The sequence below is a fragment of the Cimex lectularius genome, unplaced genomic scaffold (assembly GCF_000648675.2).
Source record: "Cimex lectularius strain Harlan isolate CLEC.00 unplaced genomic scaffold, Clec_2.1 scaffold201, whole genome shotgun sequence".
In the NCBI taxonomy this organism is placed as follows: domain Eukaryota; kingdom Metazoa; phylum Arthropoda; class Insecta; order Hemiptera; family Cimicidae; genus Cimex; species Cimex lectularius.
In genome coordinates, this window is record NW_019392805.1 from 609,652 (window position 1) to 632,467 (window position 22,816).

A 22,816-nucleotide genomic window follows, 5' to 3' on the forward strand; every position below is an offset into this window, starting at 1 on the left:
TATTTTTGGTATGCAAAATATGAATAAACCTAAGTATGTATATCAAAATTTAAGGTTTATGTTGTCCATCAGTGTATTATAAACTGCTCAAACATGAATAGGGTTATTTGTGATTTGTTCATATTCTATTAATTTTATTTAAATTAACCGATATATTCTTGTTAGTTGGGTAAAACAAAATAGAAAAACCAAATAAATGTTAATCCTCATTTTTAATAATGGAAATACTTAAGGATAGTAAACATGAAGCTTTAAATGAAAGAAAATACTTTAAAATTGGCAATATCCCTATTCTTTTTTGAGCATTTTATTTGACGTCATAATTTCTAATATTGTAAGCAGAAGTTTATATTTGTTAAACGTTTAAATCATTAGAAATAGTAAGGTTCTGAAGAAATTGGATATATTCATCAAAAGGTTGACGATTAATCTAAGAGTTTTTCTTTCGTTCAAATTGGCCTTATACATGATCTGTTATATGTAGTTAGGGTTGGGTTAGGGTATGGACAAGTTAGGTTAATTTATAATAAATACGTTATTGTTCTTAAATTAGAATATTAAGGCTGACATCAACCACCTCAATATAGAATTAACCTATATTGAGCTTTCTTCAAGGTGTAAACTGAAGTGCATTCTTACGTTTGCACTTAAAATTAAGAGATAATCACTGAAATCTGTTGGCTTTTGTTGAACCTTATAAAATTTAAAATTTTTCTCAAATGTCAGATCTTAGCTCTTATCATTTTTAAATAACAAATATTGATAAAAATGCATTTTTTTAAACTTTCGTTCCTCTACTGTCAACAAATCGCCTGTCCTTAAAATTAACATTAAATTAAAAAATTAACATCTGAAAAAAAAAAATCACCATTCTATATATCATCTGCTTGTTCCTTTAGGGTGGGATATCAAATCGGAAGTTTGTGTCTGATAAGAGTCCCTCGACAGCATGAACATTAAATAAAAACTTTCATTTATGACCAATTTTATTTATTAATACAAAATATGTTATTAATTAGTTTAATCACAAGAAAACAAATAAATATTTACTTTTTAAGCACATTATTATTTCATGAACGAACTCCTGTGTTTCGTCACAATTGTTACACATAAATTATATACATTTATACAAATAAATTAATAATTGTTCATTTTCTTGTCTAACTTGTTTTAAAATCGATAATTTGTCTTTATACTGGATTTAATTTAAAATAATTACAAAATGACCACTTATACGGACACAAGACTGCAGTTTTATTGCCTTTTTGGTGCGACCAAATTTCCCTTTGATACTTTTTTTTTAAATTATCTGAACTCTGCACTCGTTTCTTGGACAATCCCTGAAGTTTCTTTGGAAATTTTCACCTGCTCATCACTTACTGGGATCTACCTGAAAAAAAAAATGAATCTAGCAAACAGCATCATGTACCAAAATGCATAGTAATTTTAAAAATGTATGCATAATGTACTATTAGTTCATGTAATAATTGATTATTAGATTCCTTTTACATATGCTGACAACTATTTTTAATTAAGCAGCACCAAATGAGATAAATGTCCAATGCCATATTAATAGATATACCAGAAAATAGCAATTAATTGGAGATGTTTTATTGTTATGTTTTAGGTAGGATAAACAATATTTTTGTGTTATTGACTTAGTGCTATTGAGGAGTGCACAGGGATTCAGTTAGGTAGGCCTTGGGTTAGGTTTTGCTTATATTAGGTAGGGATAGAGTAATGGTTAGGAATAGGTTGGTTTTAGGTTATGTAATTTTAGAACTAATAATTCAGAGTTTAGAGAAGAAATGTAATCCTGTGAATAATTTTCAATGATTTTCTCTTTAATGAAGTTGTTCAAATTCCTAAAAACTAATGAAGACTCGTTGGACACAAGTCTCGAGAGGTGGGTGCGAAAGAACTTGGTAACGCTGGTCTGATGTAAAAGTATGGATAGGACTTTTGATTCTGCAGAACAGGGGTTGGGTCAGGCCAAGGTTGGGGCTAGGTTAGGTTAAGTTAGGTAGGCTTTGGGTTTGGTTTTGGTTAGATTAGGAGTGCACATGGGTTGGGTTTGGCTTGGCAGAGGCAGGGTGAGATTAGATATGGTTAGACATGATTAGGTTAAGTAAGGGTTAAACTAAGGGTCAGAATGAGGGTAGAAATGTTAGGGTTAGGTTATTCTTTGGATTTTTTGCTTTCCCCATGATTTTCTCTGTTCTTTATTTCAGCCACCAAATAACTTGTAAATGTTATCACTGGTAAATTATGACTGATAAGGTAGGCAAGTTCTACCATAGAATAGAATTTTTGCCATATCCATTTTGTGTTTTGTGCTCTGTCAAGTGTCAAGGGTTCTCTTAAGGTTAAATTTATCGTTAACCTTTAGTCCAGAACTATATCCTAAGTTTACACTATTTAGTTGCAAAATTTTACTTTCAATATTTTAGAACAAAATCAATTTATAAAATATATTGTGGTCGAGGAATACCGTTTGGTCCTGTGAGAACTCGAGTAAGCTTTTCTCGTTGTCGGAGATAGTTTAATCCTGATTGCCTTGGCTGTGCTGGTTTCGACAACTTTGTATGGGATTTCTCGCAGCTGGCTTTCAGTCATCCCTGCAGTATCGACAAGACTGAACTGCAAATGCTTTTTCAGTTCCTCAGGCATGTGGGTTTTGGTTTCAGAAGGCGACCTTGACCTTTAATTAATAATTTCATTATCATTTATCAATAAAATATAGACTTGTAACATACCTGTGTTTCCTATGACGTCTACTTTTATGATGATTGAATTCATGGTCTTTCTCTACATAACCTCTTTCTGAATGAGATCTTGTCGATGTGATAACTTTGGCTTTTTGTACAAGACATCCTTCTGCTTGTTTTCTTTGAACTTCTTTCCATTGTTCCTTAGAGTCGACCAGAACATACCTAAAATGACGAATATTGAGTGGGTATTGAAAAGTTTATCGACAAGGTGAATGGTACTTTTGACTAGATGAACTTCGGCGTTTACGGTGGTCTCGTTCACTCCCGGACGAATGCTTACTCCTTGTTCGTCTTCGTCTCGATTTCCCAGAACATTTCGAAATCTCGCTCTCATTGTCTGAACCCCTCCTTTTGCTATTATGGCGTGTGTTACTTCAAAATAACACAAATTAATAAAATTTCACGAAGAAATTGAAAATGTAACATCCTGGACAAAGACGATTCACCTTTTGCAAGATTTGGAATCATTCGAAGATCGACTTTCAACTGAGACAGATCTTCTTGAAGAAGAAATCCGTAAATTAGATGAATAAAGACCTCTTGCTGGTGGTAAACTTTGGGTGCTCCTAGGGGAATCACTTCTCTTCCATCTTTCAGCAGAAAAGTAAAAAACATTATATGTATAATTGTTAACTAAGAACAAGAAAAAACTCACTGTTCTATTTGTGAAAACAAGTTTGTTTCGGTAGGTGAAGGAGACTCTTGTTCAATAACTTTTTCTTCTGATTTTGCTGTGAAAAAGAAACATAAAATATGACTTTGTACTAATGAATATTTTTTTAAACGTGTGATTTTAGTTTTGTATTAAATCATGTCTTTTAATCCAAATAGAAAAATAATTTTAAAACAAAAACCTGGCACATTTTCGATTATTCTTCGTTGAAACCTCCTACTTGGAACTCTGACGAATGGTTGGTTGGCACGGCTTCTCCCGTACTCCGTTGAGTCTTTCAGCCCACTATTATAAAAAAAAATTGTCAGACTTAGCAATTTTATTTATTTAAAAAAAAAAAAATCCATTTTGAGATTTTATTATGGCTTTTAGCATTATATATTTTTTCTAAGAGCTGGTTTGCACTTTTGTATGCCATGTTATAAATGCATTATCTCAACTTCATCCAATCCAATCCAAGGTGATGTGTCATGAGCCAAAGTTTGTAACCCAAAAGTTCAGAGTCAGGGAGTAAGGCAAAAAGTCAGAGAGCGAGTCAGAGAGAAAGGCAAAGATTCAGAGAGTAAGGCAAAAAGTCAGAGAATGAGGCAGAGAGTGAGTCTGAGAGTAAGACAGGAAGTATGAGTCAGAGTCAGAAAGTAAATCAAAGTGCAAAACAGATCCTGATCTGAGTCAAAGAATCAGAGAGTACAACTGAAATTCAGAAAATAAGTCAGTGTCAGAAAGAAAGACAGAGAGTCAAGAGTAAGACAATGATTTACAGAGTTAGAGTGAGACGGAGAAGTGTAAGGTATCAATGTGAAGGAGAATGAGTTGGTGACATGAGATGAGTCAGTAGGTTCTGAGTTCATTTATGCAATTCTGCATTTGGAGTGCTCAGTTCAGTTCAGCAGAGAGATCAATCACTTGAGCCCACAGTCTATGTTGGGATGGAATTCCATCAAGTTCATCAGTAGAACAAGGTTGTCCAGTGATCCACTGCCACCACAATCTACGACCCAGCGCAACAACATTCCTTCTCAGTGCCACATGCGGCCTATTTAGCCCTTACAATCAGTTATCAACTGCCATATATAAGAGTGGTAATAGTTGAATAGCCCCCCTCCTACTTACAAAATAGGTAAAGTTTGTGGGTAAGAATGTAAAATGTTTAAATATTAAACACCTCGGGTTAGCAGTTGATTGTGTCTGCCTGAAGAAGTTGTGATGCTCGATTGAGCATTTGTATAAATGCCTGCAGGCTCCTTTTGACGGTGTTTCAAAGCCAAAAGTGTTTTCTTCATTCTGTAAAATTATGTGTTATAGGAGTGTAACTTTACAAAAGAAAAAAAAGAAAACAAAAATAATTTACTTTTTTGTCATTGATCCTTATCATGAAATATTTCCCTTTGTGAAATATTTTTGTAATTCTTGGCCTATAAAATAGAAGCATTTGAGCAATTCAATTTATTATATGCAAGTTAATTGAAAATTACTAAATGTTGAAAACATGCTTACCAAAAATAGCTAGCTACTTTGTTCTTGTTTCTTAATACTATTACACCAGTGGGTGTAAGACCTAAAAAGTATTCTGTATTGTCTTCGCCCTGAAAATTCATTTCAATAGACATGAAACAGAATAAAGATCGATTTCTACGAGTATACCAATTACCAGAACAGGATGCAAATCTACACCATACATCTCAAGCCATTTTACTTTCTCTAGGTAATTTAGTTCTGCAAGTGCAGGCTGCTGACCTCTGCAACAAAATTAGTAAAAAATATTTTCCATAACAATCAATAAAGATAAAGGCTTCAAAAAGGAAATGACCACCGCAGATTTATTAAATTGATTCATTGTTTCCAAAATGTATTCCATTCTCTCCAGAGTTCATCAAGGTTCACTATTTTGGTTTTTTAAAACCTTTTTAAGAAACAGATTAATTTTTCTTTTTTTGCTTTGGGGAATGAACAAGGTTGGCCAGAGGAGGATTGCAGGACCATCTATACGCCCAGAACCTATAAATGGGATAACAAGGAGTGGACGAACTTCAGAGGTGGCCAGACATAGTAAACCCATGATTAAAGAACCCCCACCAAAACTGGCATACATTAAGTTAGACAGGGTAAAAAAGGATCAAGGAGTAATGGTTGATAAGCTTAAATACTGGTCACTTGCATCTGAGAAAACACCCATTTATAAGTTATGCATGCAATGAGGAGAAAGAAACTTTCACCCATATTATCTACGAATGCTCAGCAACTGTTCAATGGACACAATAAACAAGGGTACCAAGAAGACCCGAGAATAGTGCAGCAATGAAAGACAACGAATAGGGACAGGTTATGGTTAGGGATGTGTTGGGTTGGGGTATGGTTAGGTCAGGTTAATGTTATGGGTAGGGATGGGCTAGGTTAGGTTTATAGATAGTTAGGGACGGGTTGGGTTAGGTTTAGGAAGGTTGAGCTAGGCTAGGTTAGATTTATGATATAGGATATGTTGTAGCCTAGGATTATGGTTAAGTCAGGTTATATTGGGTTGTCCGGAAAATAATGCAGGATTTTGGTATTAAACAAAAAAAAAGAAACTAGTTACTTTAAAGCAATGTTCTTTAATCAAAATAATTTCCCATACTCTCAATACATTTCTCGCAACGTGTTGGTAACTTATTAATTCCGTCTGAGTAGAATTCAGAATTTTTAGAATTGATAAAGTCAATAAATGCATTTTCCAGTTCCGTTTGATTTTTGAATATTATGTGTTGTAAGTAGTGGTCCAGGTGTCTAAAAAAATGGTAGTCAGTAGGCGAGAGGTCCGGAGAGTAGGGTGGGTGAGGCAAAGTTTCATAGCCAAGCTCCAATAATTTTTGTGACGTTACACGTGACACATGTGGTCGAGCGTTGTCATGCAACAAAATGGGCCCTTTCCGATTGACCAAAGAGGGCTTCATTACTGCCAATTTCTGATGCATGGTATTAATTTGGTTACAGTATGATTCAGCATTGATGGTTTCGCCAGGATTTAAGAAGCTGTAGTGTATTAAACCAAATGAAGCCCACCATACCGTAACCATTACCTTTTTTTGATGAGTTGGGGGCTTTGGAGCTTCTCCTTTGTCGAGCCACTGTCCAGAACGTCTAGTGTTATCGTAGAGAATCCACTTTTCGTCACATGTAACAATTCTGGCCAGAAATGGGTCATTTTTGTTTCGACAAAGAAGTGATGCACAAACATCAAAGCGCTGATTTTTTGGCGATCGTTTAATGAGTGTGGAACCCAATTTTCGAGTTTTTTCACTTTTCCAATCGCCTTGAGGTGGTCAGCGACGGTCGTTTTACTGACTTTGAGTTGCTCTGCAAGTTCTCGAACAGTTGTTTTGGGGTTTTCTTCCACCACTGATCGCAGAACATCATCATTAAGAGAGGAAGGCCTTCCACGACCTTCTTCATCTTCAAGGCTGAAATCTCCCTCCCGAAATTTTTTAAACCACCTTTGCACAGTGCACTCATTAACACAACCCTCGCCCCAGACTTGGTTAATGTTTCTAGCCGTTTGGGCTCCGCTTCGGCCGAGTTTAAACTCGTAAAAGAAAATCGTACGAAATTCTCGCTTTGACATTATAAGGATGACTGAATTATTTCCAAGTAGCGGAATGCTACAGAGGTAAACAAACAATATCATTTGGAAGAGGATTAATAAGTGTTGACATTCATACAAATGAGTAATCCTGTAAACGTAAACAGAATATTTTATATAGATTTTTTTTAATGAAAACTTAAAATCCTGCATTATTTTCCGGACAACCCGATAGTTAAAATTAAGCATTTCTGTCCTTTATTTTATAGTTATAGATTATGATAAATTCCATCTTTCTTAATTACTACATAGCAGTCAAGTAACAAATTTAATTTGGTATTAATGAAATATAACTTTGATGCTCGTTACGGAGAAGTACACATGGGTTAGGTTAGGTTAAGCTAGGGTTATGTCCTGGCCAATAATAGTTAGGCCAGGTTAGGATTGGGCTAGTTGATTATGTTAGATTAGGATTGGTTAAGTAAGGTTCAAGACAGGAAATGTTACTTAGATTAGGTTAATATGTGAGTGCAAATTGTTTTAGTTTGGATTTTGGTTTCTGTAAAATCACAAATCTAATATTTGTTCTAAACTGTAGTTTTATTAAACATTTAACTTTTTAAAAAATTATTAACTTACACAAGTTCTTTGTGAAGTTCGGCGATTTTGTTTTCCATCTCGACAGTTTGATTTGAGACAAAACGAAATTCCGATACATAGCCTGCTGTATGCCTTCTAGGATCAAAATCGCCTAATTCAGCTGGAAAGTATGATGATAAAATAATTATTTTCACTTTTTAATTACTTATTTTACTCAAGTGAAAGTGACTTGAATTAATATATAAATTTGATTGTCTTATTTGTTGGAAATTCTTGCCTATAAAAGTGCAAAAAAGTGTATATCGTACATTGGACAAGATAGGCTCCTAATTCAACTGCCAACTCAAATGACACGGGAAGTCTTCCTTGAAGGATATCCTGCTTCAATTGAAGAAAGAATTGGTACCTGAGTGAAAAATAGTACAATATAGATTCAGGACAAAAGCAGATTTAATTATTTTAAACAAAGAGATAAAACATCACACCTGGTAACTTCTTCTGTCAGTTTACAAGGGTCTACTGCATAAAATTTAACCCCAAAATAAAGAGTAAACCTTGTTTTGCCTAAAAACACAAATAAAAACATAATTAGTATTTTTATTAATGAAAAAAAAAAATACAAAAATAATTTCCTGCCTTTGAGTTGTTTAAAAACTGTCTTCTTAGAATCCAACCAGTGCTAAAAGAAAAAGTTTTATGTTTAATTATTTTATACGTTACAATCAAACAACTTTGAAAGAGATTTTCCTCCTGTGGACTACGGGGTAAGGGTAATTTGTTGGTTACTGGTCATCCTGGTCAGCTGGGTTCTGTCATACTTTGTGCTGTTCACTGAGGGCAGTTGATGATCCCATCTTGGGCCCATCTTCCTCAGAGTGGAACATCTTATGTGTATAGTATTTGTTAAATCATCAGATGCGAGGTCAAAAGCCTAATTACTTGCCTAGGTGGAAATTGTTCACTCAGCTTCGATAGACCAATATGCATCTCAGGCTTGGGACTAGACCTCTTCAGTACGCTTAGGTGATTGTGTGAAGTCTATTCTTTTTTATAAGGTATTTGTAGACATTATTTTCAACGGTGCCTTTGGTGTATTAAGTCTGGGTGAATTTGGTGGGTTTTTAACTTTTTTTTTTTAGTTCCCAGTAGACTTCATTCAACAACACCCTCACTGATTAAGCTAAATGCCGATGTGTATCTGACAGGACCTGACTGAAGATAGGCATACCGGATTGATAACCACCTAAGGTTTGAGAATAGAACCAAAATTATTACATACCGTCTGATTATTGGGATCAATGTATCTCAGTCCAAAATGTGCGGTTTCTATTATATTCAGATGTTTGAAAACTCCATTCATAATTTCTGACCCTTTGGTACTTTCCTACAAGAAAAACAAAAGGAAAGGCTGAAAAGGAGAAATCACAGTTTAGGTAAAGTCCTTACAGTCATTTCTTCGATGATCTCTTGGTGGTCCAAAAGTATGATCTTGCACGGGTGAGTTCTTCTCGTTTTCCAACATTCCATTTCACACCTGCAAAAATAATTTATCATTCTACCTTACATCTCAAGGTGGTGAAAAATTTTAAACATTGGAACAAAAAGAGAATTTTCTGCTTGATTATAGAAGGTGTAGTGTTTGTCTGTGGTTGACCAAAGTTTCCAACAGGCGTCACCTCTGTTTCAGCAATGGTTCTGTACCCTATTCACCATTCCTAACCCTCAACCAAAGGCTCAAGTGGACTAGTCATATAGGCAGCATAGCATTCAGAGATTATGCATAAAAAACTGAGGGATAAACACCAATATGGTGTATTAGTTATTGACCAACAGTCACATATGGAGCACTATTGGCAAAAATATATAAGTAAACGTAAAACAGTATTGCACCTGCTTTTATCTATTAGGCACATGCTCCTGGACTTGGAGACTATTAGTTTGTTTGATATGGATGAAAGGTCATAGTGGATAAGTACAATGGCAGAGATGATCTACTGGCAAAGAAGGCTGCATGCTTATAATAAACGCTGTTAATGACATCCTAGCTCATTTTTGAGTTTGGAAGAACCGCATGGCAAAAAGAACACAACATCATCAGAGAATTGGGATATTTTTATGCTCGGTTCAACCAATTTGCAGAGTGACATGGTTTAAATGAAAAATAATATCGGGCTAAGCTTCAGTTAAGTTTATGAAAATCTCTCCAGGCCTAAATTCACACACATTTACATACAACATACATTACAAATTCACACTCAATTCATATGTTTAGAAAAGGTTAGTGTTGTGATTAGGGACGAATTAGGTCAGGTTAAGGTTATGTTAGAGATGGGTTAGGTAGGTTGGATTATGCTTAAGGAGGGCTAGGGTAAGTTAGGTTAGATTTATGGTTAGTGATAGGTTAGATTAGTGTTATGGTAGGAAGAGATATGCTGGGTTAGTGTTATGGGTTGGTTAGGTAAAGGTTATGACCGTGGTTAAGGACGAGTTTGGTCAGGTTAAGGTTATGGTTAGAGACGGGTTAAGTTAGGTTGGTCATGTTTAGAGACGGGTTAGGTTAGGTCTGAGACGGGTAGGTTAACGCAACTTTTATATTTCTTATATTAAAAATAATTGACTTTCTGATAGACTTCTAAGTATAAATTAAAAATCTTTATTATATTGGCGTTAGGGAGGGCGCACTGTTGTTCCTGCAGTGTTTTTGCTCTTGAATAATTTGGCGCCAAAATAAAATCTCCATTGTGGAATCTTTAATTTTCAGCATGGCTCTTTACCACCAATGCATCTCGTATCGATTAGCATATTTTAACCCTTCCTGGCACATTGTTGGCTCAGAGTAACACCAACGTTAACAATTTTGTTAGGTTAGGAAATCCCGTGCGTTCAAGGAGGGCGAAGTGTTGTCTCTGCATAGTTTCTCCTCTTTATTGGTAACACTGCATTTTTGGGCGCCAATGTAAAATCTCCATCTTGGAATCTTCAGCCTCCAACATGGTTCTTCATCACCACTGCATCATATATCGATTGTTATATTCGTCTAACAGAAGAAAAATGTGCAAATCTGGTTCATAAATTAACTCTGTCTTGCTCAAAGTTGCCTCAAAACAAACGCCAACTAAGGCACTTTTGTTAGGTTAGGAAATCCCGTGAAAGTAAAATCTCCATCTTGGAATCTTCAGCATGGCTCTTCACCATCACTGCATCTCGTATCGAATCTCATATTTTAATCCTTTCTGGCTGGCGTAAGGATTAATGTTTTCGATGCAATGCTGCTACAATCCCTTGCGCCCCAATCCCGCGCCATCCGATGCGTCCGTAGCTTGCTCTCGTCATGACTTGCTCTCATGAGTCCGAGAGGAACTAATGTCTTTGCTTCAGTGCTTCCGTTTTCTTGCTTCTGTACGAAAAATACGAACTGTCAGCATTCCCTACTTCAAGATTTATTTTCAGTTTAATTTTCTTTCAAATCACGGAAGTGAAATCCGCCAGCTGTCAATAGAAAAGGTTCGGACCGAATCGTAGTAATCTAAGCCATCACATTATCCAGGGCCTTGGTTATGTTGAGGGTTTAGGTGCTGTATTGCTGGGGACTGAAAAGAATATTGGTTAGGACTACACACCCTTTCACCATAGGTATTGGGGTTTTACTAAATTTTAGTTTATTTAATTATTTTCATTATTCGTTTCGCAACCACACTAGCATGCGCTTTATTTAACGGCGCCTATACTGGCCAAATCTTGATGCAGAGTAACACCAAGTTTAATAATTGAGTTAAAGGTTAGCGACGGGTTAGGTTAGTATTAGGTAGTTATTAGAATTAGGTTACAGTCAATGACCTAACACTTCTTAAGTCGATTGAACTAAGGAGCTAGGTAAAATGCAATAAACCAGAAGACTTCTGACTCATACAACCACTACGTCCTCGTCTTCGTATTAATCATCATCGTCATCATCATAAATAAAGTGTGAGTTTTGGAATTCCTAAATCACATCTAACTTCAAGGCTCCTACAAAATTGAAAATATGTATTTGGATGATGTACAGGAGGTTTCTGCCTGCTTAATAACAAGACGGGACATTTTGTCACGGTCGGTAACTTCCTCTTTTGGCAACAGGCTCTGAATGGAAATGAACTGACAAGGGCCAACAGGCCCGTGAAACTGTTTTCACATTAATTATGTGTTTGCCGATCACAGGGCTCGAAAAATTCGAACTTCATGCTGAGCATGTACAACAAATTGTAAACGAAACTTTTACATTAATTTAATTGTGTTATATTAAAAATATTTCACGTTGGAAAACTGAATTGCAAATCAAAAACATTAATTAAGCTACTTTTATTATTATTATTATTATTATTATTTATATGAAAAGTTGTTAATATTTCATTTTAAAGTCACTCTACACGGCTGATTCACTCGTTTACCAGAAAAAAGTGTAAATTTTTTTAAAATAAATTGTAAAGTGTAAAATACTCAATATATTCGACCCATTAACGAAGCAGTCGGCAGCACCCATGGTCTGAAGGGAATGAAGCGAATCAATTCAAATTGACGAAAGAGCAATAAAACTCAATTGTTGAATCTCAGTAATGAAAGATGTTGGAGCTATACCACATAATATACATCATGGTGGTGACAGAAATGGAATGAAATGCAGTTCCTTTGGGAATCTCGGAAAAGCATTGCGACTTGGATATGTAACCTAATAAGTTCATAGCCATACCTAAAAAACAGTTCATAACCCTAACTCTACCAAACTTAACGTAACGTTATCACTTCCTGACTAACTCTAACCTTAGCTATACCTAACCTAACCATTCCATAACCCTACCTAACATAGCAATTCCTGGCTCTACATAACGTAACCAATCCATAACCCAAACCTAACCATTACATAACATATCCTAACCAGTTCATAATCCCAACCTATCCATTCTTAACCAGTAATTAGCCCTAGTCTAATATCATCAAATCATTTCACAACCATACTTAAAATACCACTTCATAACCCTAACCCTAACCAGTCTATAATTCTAATATATCCATTCTTTACCAGTAATTAGCCCTAGACTATCCTCACCAAACCGTTTCAAAACCATACCTACAACAGCACGTCATAACCCTGACCCTAACCTAACCAGTCCTTAACTCTACCTAAAATATCAGTTTATAACTAACCCTAGGTTAATCATTTCCGATCTAGCATAACCTAACCAGTTCATACCCCTACTTAATATATCAGTTTATAATAAACCCTAATTTAACCATTCCTAACTAAACATAACCTTACCTTACATACCTACCTCGCTCTCCATAACGTAACCAGTCTACAAACTTACTTAACATACAAGTTCATAACTAACCATTATTAACTTAACATATTCTAATCAGTTCATAACCTTCCATAAAATAAGCGTAAATATAGCCTAACTATTTCTAACCTAAAATGACTTAGCCAGCACGTAACCCTAACTCTAATATAACTAGCCAATCCATAACTCTAGTCTATCCTAACCTAACCTAACGAACCAAACCTAAAATATCAGTTCATAACCATAACTCTACCTAACCAAATCTTACCACCCTATAGCCCTAACCTAACCATTTCTCACGTAACATAACCTAACCATTATGAACATAACAGTTTATAATCGTAATCAATCTTAGCTAGTATATAACCCTAATCAAACTAACCAGTCGTAACCCTAGTCGTACTTAATCATTCTTATCCAGTACATAACCTAGCCCGTGTGTACTCCCCGTAACACGTAAAAATAATTTTACAATTTTTTTTATTTCATTAAGATACAATTAAACTGTTATACAGTAATTTAGAATACAGTATGTACATAAATTGTAATATTGTTATACAGTAATTTGGAAAGATGTAATTTATCATAATCTATAATTATAAAAAAAGGCAGAATTGCTAAATCTTAACTATAAGCCTTTTCTTCCTTTTCTTATGGACGTACATGCTTGTACTGGGTATTTGCATATTTGAACTAAATACCCCTGAAACTCTTGCGTACCAGATCCGGAGATACATCACCTATGAAAATATGATGTTGATGTAACTTTGAACCTAGATAACAGTACTAATTCACGTGGAAAGTTAACAATAAACCACAGCCGGTCTGTTCCATGTGTAATAGGAAAGTACTTGAAAACGGAAAACACTTCATCGCAGTTTTGTACTCGGTGAATTAAGAGCAAAATATGTTGGATATCCTGGACGACCCTCCCCACACTTCTTCGAGACTTCGTCACCTCTCAAACGTTAATATTAAGTGTCATCCGGTCCTCCAAGTACAACACTAATTAACGAAAAACAAATCATATATGACACACTAGTAAAGACAACTTACCCTGTTCATATAAACTGCTTGTAAATTTCTTTCCCCTTCGATGTCAAGTCATGCTGTAATTTGTAGGACGAGGCCCAGGCGAGTTTTCGCTCAATGGAGACCTAGAACAAATAAACGATACGTTAAATTATCCACAATTCGATTAAATACAAATTAATAAGTTTGTATAATTTGAGCTCGTATATCTGTATATCTTTGTATCCTTGACATGTGAGCTGCTGAGAGGACTTTGTCGCTTGTGGCTTCTGATGGATGTTTGCTAATGGGGTGTTGTTTAGAAGGAGGAAGCGTTGACGAAGAGAATTGACTAGAAACTAGAACCAGAACCACTGATTCGATCAAATATTTGATGATGATCTGATAAAAGAACCACGAAGTTGGAATCATCCGAGTAGTTATAAAACAGTCGGGGGTACTAACAATAGAAACAAAAGAGAGTTTAATACCCTCCCGTGAGGCAGTTCATATTATCATTCTTCAGGGGAACCACTTTCAACTTTAATATCAACTGTAGACCGTCTATCCTGAAAAAATGAGCCAAACCATTTGAGTACTTGACTTCAACTAGAAAATATTGTAAGAAGATTGGTCTATGTCCAATAGTTCTTGATCAATTTTGTTATGGACGTACATGCCTGTACTGGGTATTTGCATATTTGAACTAAATACCCCTGAAACTCTTGCGTACCATAACCGGAGATACATCGCCTGATGATAATATGATGTTGATGTAAACGTGCACTTTGAACCTAGAAAACAGTACTAATTCACGTGGAAAGTTAACGATAAAAAATAATAGGTTATTTCCATTCAGTTCAACAACTTCCAAGGGGAATCAGGTCAAATTATATACGTTATTTGCCTTCTTTCCGTTCTAAAACCTGGATATCTTGAGAGAGATCGGAAAGTAAACCGCTCTGACCATAGCGCAGTTCAACAGGCGTTCCTCATACCTAAAACCGTGTTCTTGTAAACGTTCAGAGCCGCAGAATATAATTAGCGTATATGATGATGAGTTCCCAAATTACATGAAACCGTTCGAGTGAAACAAAATAATGCGCCCAAGGGTTTCTTAGAACGGTAAAAAATGTCTGTCATTTTTATATCACGAATTTTCCTCCAAGTTCATTCTAGTACACACGTATAATTTTCTAAATAGCTAGTGCGTGATTTGATTAATTAAAAGACGGTCTGTTCAGATTTGAGGTTGGAAATATTTTTTAGCACGTAATGTAAGACGTATGCTGTCTAGGAGATTAAAGTTGAAGCTCGTATCTCTTGCGCCCCATGATTCCGTATTTGTCAGGAGAGCAATCAAATTCAATCAAACATCTCTTTTCGTTGGTGAACGGTAAAATCTTTAAGAAGCAAATAGTGTAAAAAGTTGTTAAGGAACAAAAATCAACAATACTTGTAAGCAAAAGTTGTCAATACAACAAAGAACACATCAACCGTTTCTGCCCCTATGTTACCTCAGAGCAACATCAACCAAACATGAACAATCCTGTTCAACGTTAGAGGGAAATCCTCTGAGTGTGTATTGGGAACATTGAAATATTTGGCAGTAATCTAAAAATCTCCATCTCTTCAACTGGCGCTTCATCACTATTGCATCTCGTTTTTTTTTGTTTTTTTTTTTCGAGGGTTCGCAACAGCAGAGGTCATATAAACTCTCAGGGTGCCGGTGTTTTTGAAAAAAAACCCATTTGTAAGTATGTCGGGTTCGAATGCAGAGCCGCTGGATTCGAACCCGGGACCTTTACCTTACAGTGATGAGCGCCGTGTCAAAGACTAAACCTTGCGGCCACTGACGCCCCTATTGCATCTCGTATTGATTATGTAGAAGGTAAAATTTAACCCTTTCTTGCCCAAGTTGCGTAAGAACAACATCAACTTAAACAATTTTATTAGGTTAGGAAATCACGTGAGTTTAGGTTGGGCGCAATGTTGTTCGTGATTTGTTTTTATCCATGTATTGGCAACACTGAATTATTTGGCGTCAATCTAAAATTTTCAACAATGCTCTTAGATCTCCAACTAAATCTCGTAACGTTTTTTATAATTTGTCAAGCAGATAAAAATGTCCAAATCCATTTTCTAAATTATCCTTTTCTTGCCCAAGTTGCCTCAGAACCACAGCAACTTAAACAATATTTTTATTCTTGATAATTGAAAATTGAAATTCTTGATATGTTTTACCCGCGTATTGACAGCACTGAATTATTTGGCGCCAATCTAAAATTTTCATCTTGAAATCTTCAATTTCCAACATCTCTCTTCACCAACACTGCACCTCATATCGGTTGTTCTATTTGTCTAAGAGAAGGAAAATTTTCAAATCTAGTTCATAAATTAACTCTGTTTTGCCCAAAGTTACCTCAGAACAAACACCAAATAAAGCACTTTTCTTAGGTTATGAAATCCCGTTACTTTAGGGCGGGCTTAATGTTGTTTTTGCCCATGTTTGGCTACACTGAATTATTTTGCGCCAATCTAAAATTTCCATTTTGAAATCTTCAATCTCCAACATGGCGCTTCTCCACCACTCTATCTCATATCGATTGTTCTATTATTAAGAGATGTGTTGGGTTAGGGTTATGTTTTGTTTAGGTTAAGGTTATGACCGTGGTTAAGGACGGCGTAGGTCAGGTTAAGGTTATGGTTAGAGACGGGTTTGGTTAACGAAACTTTTATATTTCTTATATTTACAGAATTTGACTTCTGATAAATTTTAATTATAAATTAAAAATATTAATTATATTGGGATTATGGAGGGCGCACTGTTGTTCCTGATGTGTTTCTGCTGGCGTATTGGCAACACTGAATAATTTGGCGCCAATCTAAAATCTTCATCTTGCCATCTTCAATCTTCAGCGTGGCTTTTCAGCATCACTGCATCTCTTATCGATTGGCATATTTTAACCATTTCTGGCCCAATGTTGGCTCAGAGCAACACCAACTTTAACAATTTTGTTAGGTTAGGAAATCCCCTAACTTTAGCCGGGCGCAGTGTTGTTTTTACCCATTTGGGGTTATGTTTGGCAACATTAAATTATTTGGCGCCATTATAAAATCTTCTTCTTGGAAACTTCAATCTCCAGGACGGTTCTTCACCATCAAGTAAGTCTCCTTTTATAATTGCTGAGTTTTGTGCGTTCCTTATTTGAACACCAGTTCAGCCTTCTCACGAATTGTCATACGTCGGTTATTTGAAAATCTACTTTGGATGTTAAGTAAGATGTGGTAAACGTTCGGCCGGGTTATTTGCCCAAACCTGAAAAAGCCAAAATGGAAAATAAATCAGTTTGGTGAAATTTGCCGTTTAGGCTTTTTAATCTTTTGCCCTGAAGGAGTTTTAAAGAACCGGAGCTCTGAAATTGCACGGTCGAGCTAAAATCACTTTCACCGCATAATTGCTTTTGCTATTAGTATAATTTCTCATCCACTGATCCATCGTCTAGCGTCTGCTCCTCCGCCTCAGGATGCAATTTCAAACTGCAAGTCTACTTTTACCTTATTAACCATTGGGAATAATTCTGTGTCCGACCGAGGATTCCCACAACGTTTTTACACAATATAATTATAATAACGAGCCCGGGTTAAACGCTCTCAGATGGCCATGGGAATACCAAAAGTTCTCAGAGCGCGTTCGCCCTTCCAAACAATGAGTTTATGTTTACTAATAAAAACATTTTTTACAAGTAGACGACCAAAAGAGAGGCAATAGGAGAAAACCTTGAAAAATACAATGTCATATCTTGGACCCCGTAAAGTTGGACATATGCGCATTTTCCATCCAACATCCTGTTTTTAGAAAGACCTCGAAACTTCTCATTTGGTCAACGGTAATGTCCGATCTGATGAAGCCATGATTGTCTCAAATTGCCGTTTTTTCTATCCTGATTTGATTTTGAGTACAATGACTGGGTGAAACAAACAGAACGAACTTACAATACATTTAAATATCATCATATGAGATTAATGTTTCTAAATCTTTATTTCTACCGAATCTGAAGGTCGCTGACCGCAGTACTCAGATTGTTCATTACTCTTTACGTTCATTATATTTAGTGGTCTATTGGCCAAATTACTTATTTTCATTAATTAATCTTTTTATGTAACTTTTTCATTTCGACCAAATCCTTACATAAAAAGATTAATTAATCGAAAAAATTCTTTACATTGCTGCAGTAATCCCAAAGAATTGTATTACTAATTTAACCGTTCGGTAGTTTCTTATTTGACAAGTACACGAATTCCCGTTATTCGAGGTTTTCTCGCTTATCCTTAAAAGGCAGCCTGAAAGTCAGTGCATTCATAAAACTTGAAATAACAAGTTAGGCTTGATCTAAAATAGAGACTTCCAGTTTTGTTTTTTAAAACACAGTTTGCAGAGTGTGCTCCTGTTCTCTGTTGTAAAACATTTCCGGCAAGGTGTTCACAATGCCTGTTCCACATAACGCATTACAATCACAACTGAAGCGAGAAAAAACTACGTGTGACGGATTGCAACACTATTTATGGTTTAGATGTTAATCTAACACGTCTTTATCTAGTATTTATCCGGAGACTGGCTCTCTTGGGAATTTTTCTAATTTGGCGCCAAAAATCAGTGTTGACACGATGGCCGTGACACTAGTGTACATAATTTATGAACGAGGAAAAGTTCCAATACTTAAAAATTGTTTGATATGCCGGAACACTAGCTTAGGCTTTTAACCAAATCCAATTAATTTAATTAATCAAAATAAATTAATTATTAAATGAAATAAACTCTCTCTCTTTCTCTTTTCTTTCTTTATTTTTCTATGTATCCTCAGTCAGTCTCTTCGGTCTGCCTTTCTTCCTCTCTCTCTCTCTCTCTCTCTCTCTCTCTCTCTCTCTCTCTCTCTCTCTCTCTCTCTCTCTCTCTCTCTCCCTCCCTCTCTTTCCATTTTTTCTCTCTGTCTGCAAGTCTTCTTTTTTGTCCTGTCTGTTTTTTCTAATTTTATCTTTCTTTTTGAATCTGTACATTCTCTCTCAGTCTCTCTCTCTCTCTCTCTCTCTCTATCTATCTTTCTCTCTCTCTCTCTCTCTCTCTCTCTCTCTCTCTCTCTCTCTCTTCTTTGTTGGACGGTTCCGTTTTGAAACGATTGCCGATGGAGACCGTATGTGTTCGAATTTACGAGCTTGCAGGGTTAAGGGACATAACCGCTAGTTGGCCTAGTTAGCCTCGACACGACGGCGGACATCGGCCCAGCAAGATAATACCATTTGAGAAGGTGGTTTACATCCGCCAAAATTAGCCATTATTCTAAATTGTTCGATGGGTCCTTCACGGCGATTTATCAGGCTTGGAATCGCATTTGAATCGGTACAACAAAAAGGAAGAACTTCAAAGGAACTTAAAGCTAAGCAGTCGTCACTTTACAATTTTTTCACTATGTTTAACAATATACTAAATAAACGATTTTAACACAGCTAAACGAGAGAGAAAAAATAGTACATTTTTTATTCATTGTGTCTTCAATGTACACCGTTTCAAGTGGCAATAGCGGTTAGATCCCGTTTAAAGTGGACAATCCACACATTGAATTTCAATCTGCATGAGTTGTGAGAAACAATTTTTGGGGAGTTTTGACCTAAAACGTCTTTTTGTCCTTTTTGTCATTTCAGTTCAAGACATTTTAGTTTGATTCTTGCACGTGTGGCAACACTTGAATAATTTGGCGCCAATGTAAAATCTCCATCTTGGAATCTGCCATCTCCAACAAGGCTCTTCACCATCATTGCATCTCATATTGATTGTTATATTTTCCTAGCAAATAAAACTTTTCCAAATCCATTTTACGAATTATCCATTTTAACCTTAAGTTGCCCCAAAGCAACGCTAACATTTTGTTAAAGGTTAGTAGGAAATGCCATGAATGGCGGCCATAGTGTTGTCCCCGCAGTTTTCTGCACATGTATTGGCAACAATGAATAATTTGCCGCCAGTCTGAAATCTCCATCTTGAAATATTCAATTTTCAATGTGGCTCATCACCACCAATCCATCTCGTATCGATTGTTATATTTGTCTCAATCCTGTTTCCAAATCCAGTTTATAAATGAACCCTTTCTCGCCCAAGTAGCCTCAAAACAACACCAACTTAAGTAATTTTGATAGGTCAGGAAATCCCGTGAGCTTAGAGCAGTGTGCCCCTTCAGCGTTTCTGCACATGAATTCGCAACACTGATTTATTTGGCGCTAATGTAAAATCTCCATCTTGGAATTGCAATCTCCAGCATGGCTCTCTATTTGGTTGGTTCCTTTTATAACTGAGTTTTTATGCAGGCAAATCATAAATGTTTAACCCTTTTATGCTTAAAGTTGCCTCAAAACTACGTGAAGTTAAGCAATTTTGTTAAGGTTAGCAGGAAATCCCGTGAATTTAGAGCTGGCGCAATGTGCCCCTTTAGTATTTCTGCCCATGAATTGGCAACACTGAATACTTTGGCGCCCATCTAAAATCTCCATCTTGGAATCTTTAATCAAAACATGGCTCTCCAACTGGTTTGTTCCTTTCATAACTGTTGGGTTCTTATGCAGAAAAATCATAATGATTTAACCCTTTCATGCTTAAAGTTGCCTCAAAACGACGTGAAGTTGAGCAATTTTGTTAAGGTTAGCAGGAAATCCCGTGAGTTTTAAGCTGGCGTAGTGTGCCTCTTCAGTATTTCTGCCCACGAATTGGCAACACTGAATAATTTGACGCCAATCTAAAATCTCCATCTTGAAATCTTCAACCAAAACAGAGATTTCTTTTAATTTGGGATGACTACAAGGTGTAGTTAATACGTTGTCTGTATATAACATCGGTAAAACATTCGATTTTGTATATGTAACTTAACTTTAACCTTTCCTAACCTAACCTATGTCAACTCCCGCGCACTCCACACTAATTTAAATATGATAAGAAGCTTGGGACAGAAATTATGGCCAGAACTAGATATAAACGATTTTATTTTCTTTGATTCCTCTTTTACCAATTGACAAAAAAACCAATAAAACAACTTTTTCGCGTGTTTATAGATTAAACAATAATTACATTTTAAAAAAAGCTGTGTTTGTAAAGTAGAAGATTTAAAGGAGAAAATTGGACAACTTTTTTTTTTTTTTTAAATCGATGGTCGTTTGTCTTGTATTCTCGAAATTCGCGACAACAGGCTGACAACCGAAAAGCAGGTCACCGTCTTTCCAGGGCGTTGGTACTTGATTTACACGACCCATTCAATCAGCTGAAGTAAGTACGTGAGCTTTTCTCAAATTGGACATTCACGAATCGCGCTAATATAAAAAAATAAATATATATAAGAAATACGATAAGGGTGAAGTAAATTAGCAAGAGAAATATTGGAATTAATGGACAAGAAAATGAAATTTGAGGAATGTATATATTTTTATAAACTCCTTGTTCAATTTTATTCTGTACTGAAGGTTTTATTATAATTAAATATAACGATAATAAATACACTAAGGTTACTTCGATTAATTAATTACTTCGACTATTCGATGGAACAACAAGGTTTAGAGTAGATTTTATTTTCTCTTCGTCCCAACTTATCCAATAAAATTCTGTAGAATTTCTTAATCTTCTTCTCGCTTGATTCTTTGGCCAAAATTGAAAGACAAGGCGAGCCTTTTTTTTTCTTCTTAATTGCAAGTCATGAAAGTGGTTATACAAGAGGCAGAACATTCGTCCTGTTTTATCGAAATCTGTTTTCATTCAAGGACTGAACTTGTAACCGGAAAGTTGTCGGATAGAAACCAATTATAAATTCCATTGTTAAATAAAAGGTAGTAGCCAACATTGAACTTGGCTACTGTTTCTAACTGGAAATTTACTAATGTTTTTATGAAACGTTTGGCCATAAATATCATATAAAATATTCATTTTTGGTGTATCAATGAAGGTAGATAAAGGTTTTTATGCTGGCGCTCTTGTATTTTGTGTTTGTTATTATTCGTAATGATAACACGGCTGAAACGATGCCGTAATAGAAACATGTGTGCTATTATCACTGCACGCTCTTTTTTATATACCGAATTAATGATAATGAAATAAACAACAAATAAACTGGCTTCAAGAAATTCAAAGAAAAGTGGATAAAACGGGAGACTTGAACGCCGCAAGTTGGGACAGAGAGGAATGCTTGAACCGCGAAAAGGCACGCCCGACGAACTCTGACATCTGAAATGTCACAAGTGTCCTGCGCAGAGGATAATCAACGAGGAGAGTTTAAAATATGAAGACTTACATGAAGTTCAGGTCGGTGGAAGGTTCGCCGAGACGAGTCAGACAACTACTGGAGGATTGGTGACCGTGTGTACCGATGGATGCCGAACTCCACCCCCCCTCTTGTTCTGGCTCTCACTTTTCTTTCTGTATAACCGGCTGGACTTATTACCTTTTGTTACCTGAGGACGAGTTGTTATGAATATAAATGATTGATGATCTTCTCAGATCGGTTTTTTTTTCAGATCGCCTCCGGAAATAATTTTGTTTAATAATCATTCCGGATTATTGGGACAACCTTTTCCTGCGTTCTCAATGGGAAAAAGTAACACCCGGAACGGAACGCGGGATATAAGACTATCCTGTACTGATGACTGTGAGTCAAAAAGTCAAAGAGTGAGGAGTCATAAAGGAGGACAGAGAGTCTGCGTTGTTAGAGTTGTTAATAAGAGTAGTTAACAAACTTATTGGTGTTGGTGGGGGAGGCTAGTATGTTCTGAGATCTAAACAGCACCAGCTAACAATTGAGCTTATTTGTTAATTAATAACCAGAGCATTAAGATATAATAATTTTATTAATGTATATTA

The 22,816-nt window shown here is 35.9% G+C and overlaps 1 protein-coding gene across 2 annotated transcripts; it reads right to left on the bottom strand.

The window, feature by feature from the left end:
• Positions 1-977: 977 nt before the first annotated feature.
• LOC106671092 (band 4.1-like protein 4A) lies at positions 978-22,779 on the bottom strand. Of its 2 annotated transcripts, none has more exons than XM_014401910.2 (19): positions 22,251-22,779; positions 13,972-14,072; positions 9,047-9,134; positions 8,880-8,984; positions 8,237-8,279; positions 8,086-8,164; positions 7,909-8,006; positions 7,640-7,760; positions 5,096-5,183; positions 4,942-5,030; positions 4,796-4,859; positions 4,610-4,728; positions 3,626-3,729; positions 3,427-3,502; positions 3,218-3,361; positions 2,991-3,143; positions 2,757-2,933; positions 2,492-2,701; positions 978-1,386 (listed from the first exon to the last, which is right to left on the bottom strand). In XM_014401910.2, the coding sequence occupies exons 3-19, from the start codon at positions 9,125-9,127 to the stop codon at positions 1,377-1,379; spliced, it is 1,761 nt and encodes a 586-aa protein (XP_014257396.1). In that variant the 5' UTR covers positions 9,128-9,134; positions 13,972-14,072; positions 22,251-22,779; the 3' UTR covers positions 978-1,376. The 2 variants fall into 2 exon arrangements, with proteins under 2 accessions (XP_014257396.1, XP_014257397.1); XM_014401911.2 differs by having other exon boundaries at positions 978-1,390; positions 22,251-22,778.
• Positions 22,780-22,816: the final 37 nt, after the last annotated feature.

Bases quoted from the DNA above. Each gene is read 5' to 3' on its own strand.
- LOC106671092 (XM_014401910.2), bottom strand. From the start codon at position 9,127: ATGGAATGTTGGAAAACGAGAAGAACTCACCCGTGCAAGATCATACTT. The intron at 8,165-8,236 runs GCAGGAAATTAT...TTGTGTTTTTAG, and splicing joins AGTTTTTAAACAACTCAAAG to GCAAAACAAGGTTTACTCTT. The intron at 3,730-4,609 runs GTGTTTAATATT...TTTTTATAATAG, and splicing joins CAATCAACTGCTAACCCGAG to TGGGCTGAAAGACTCAACGG.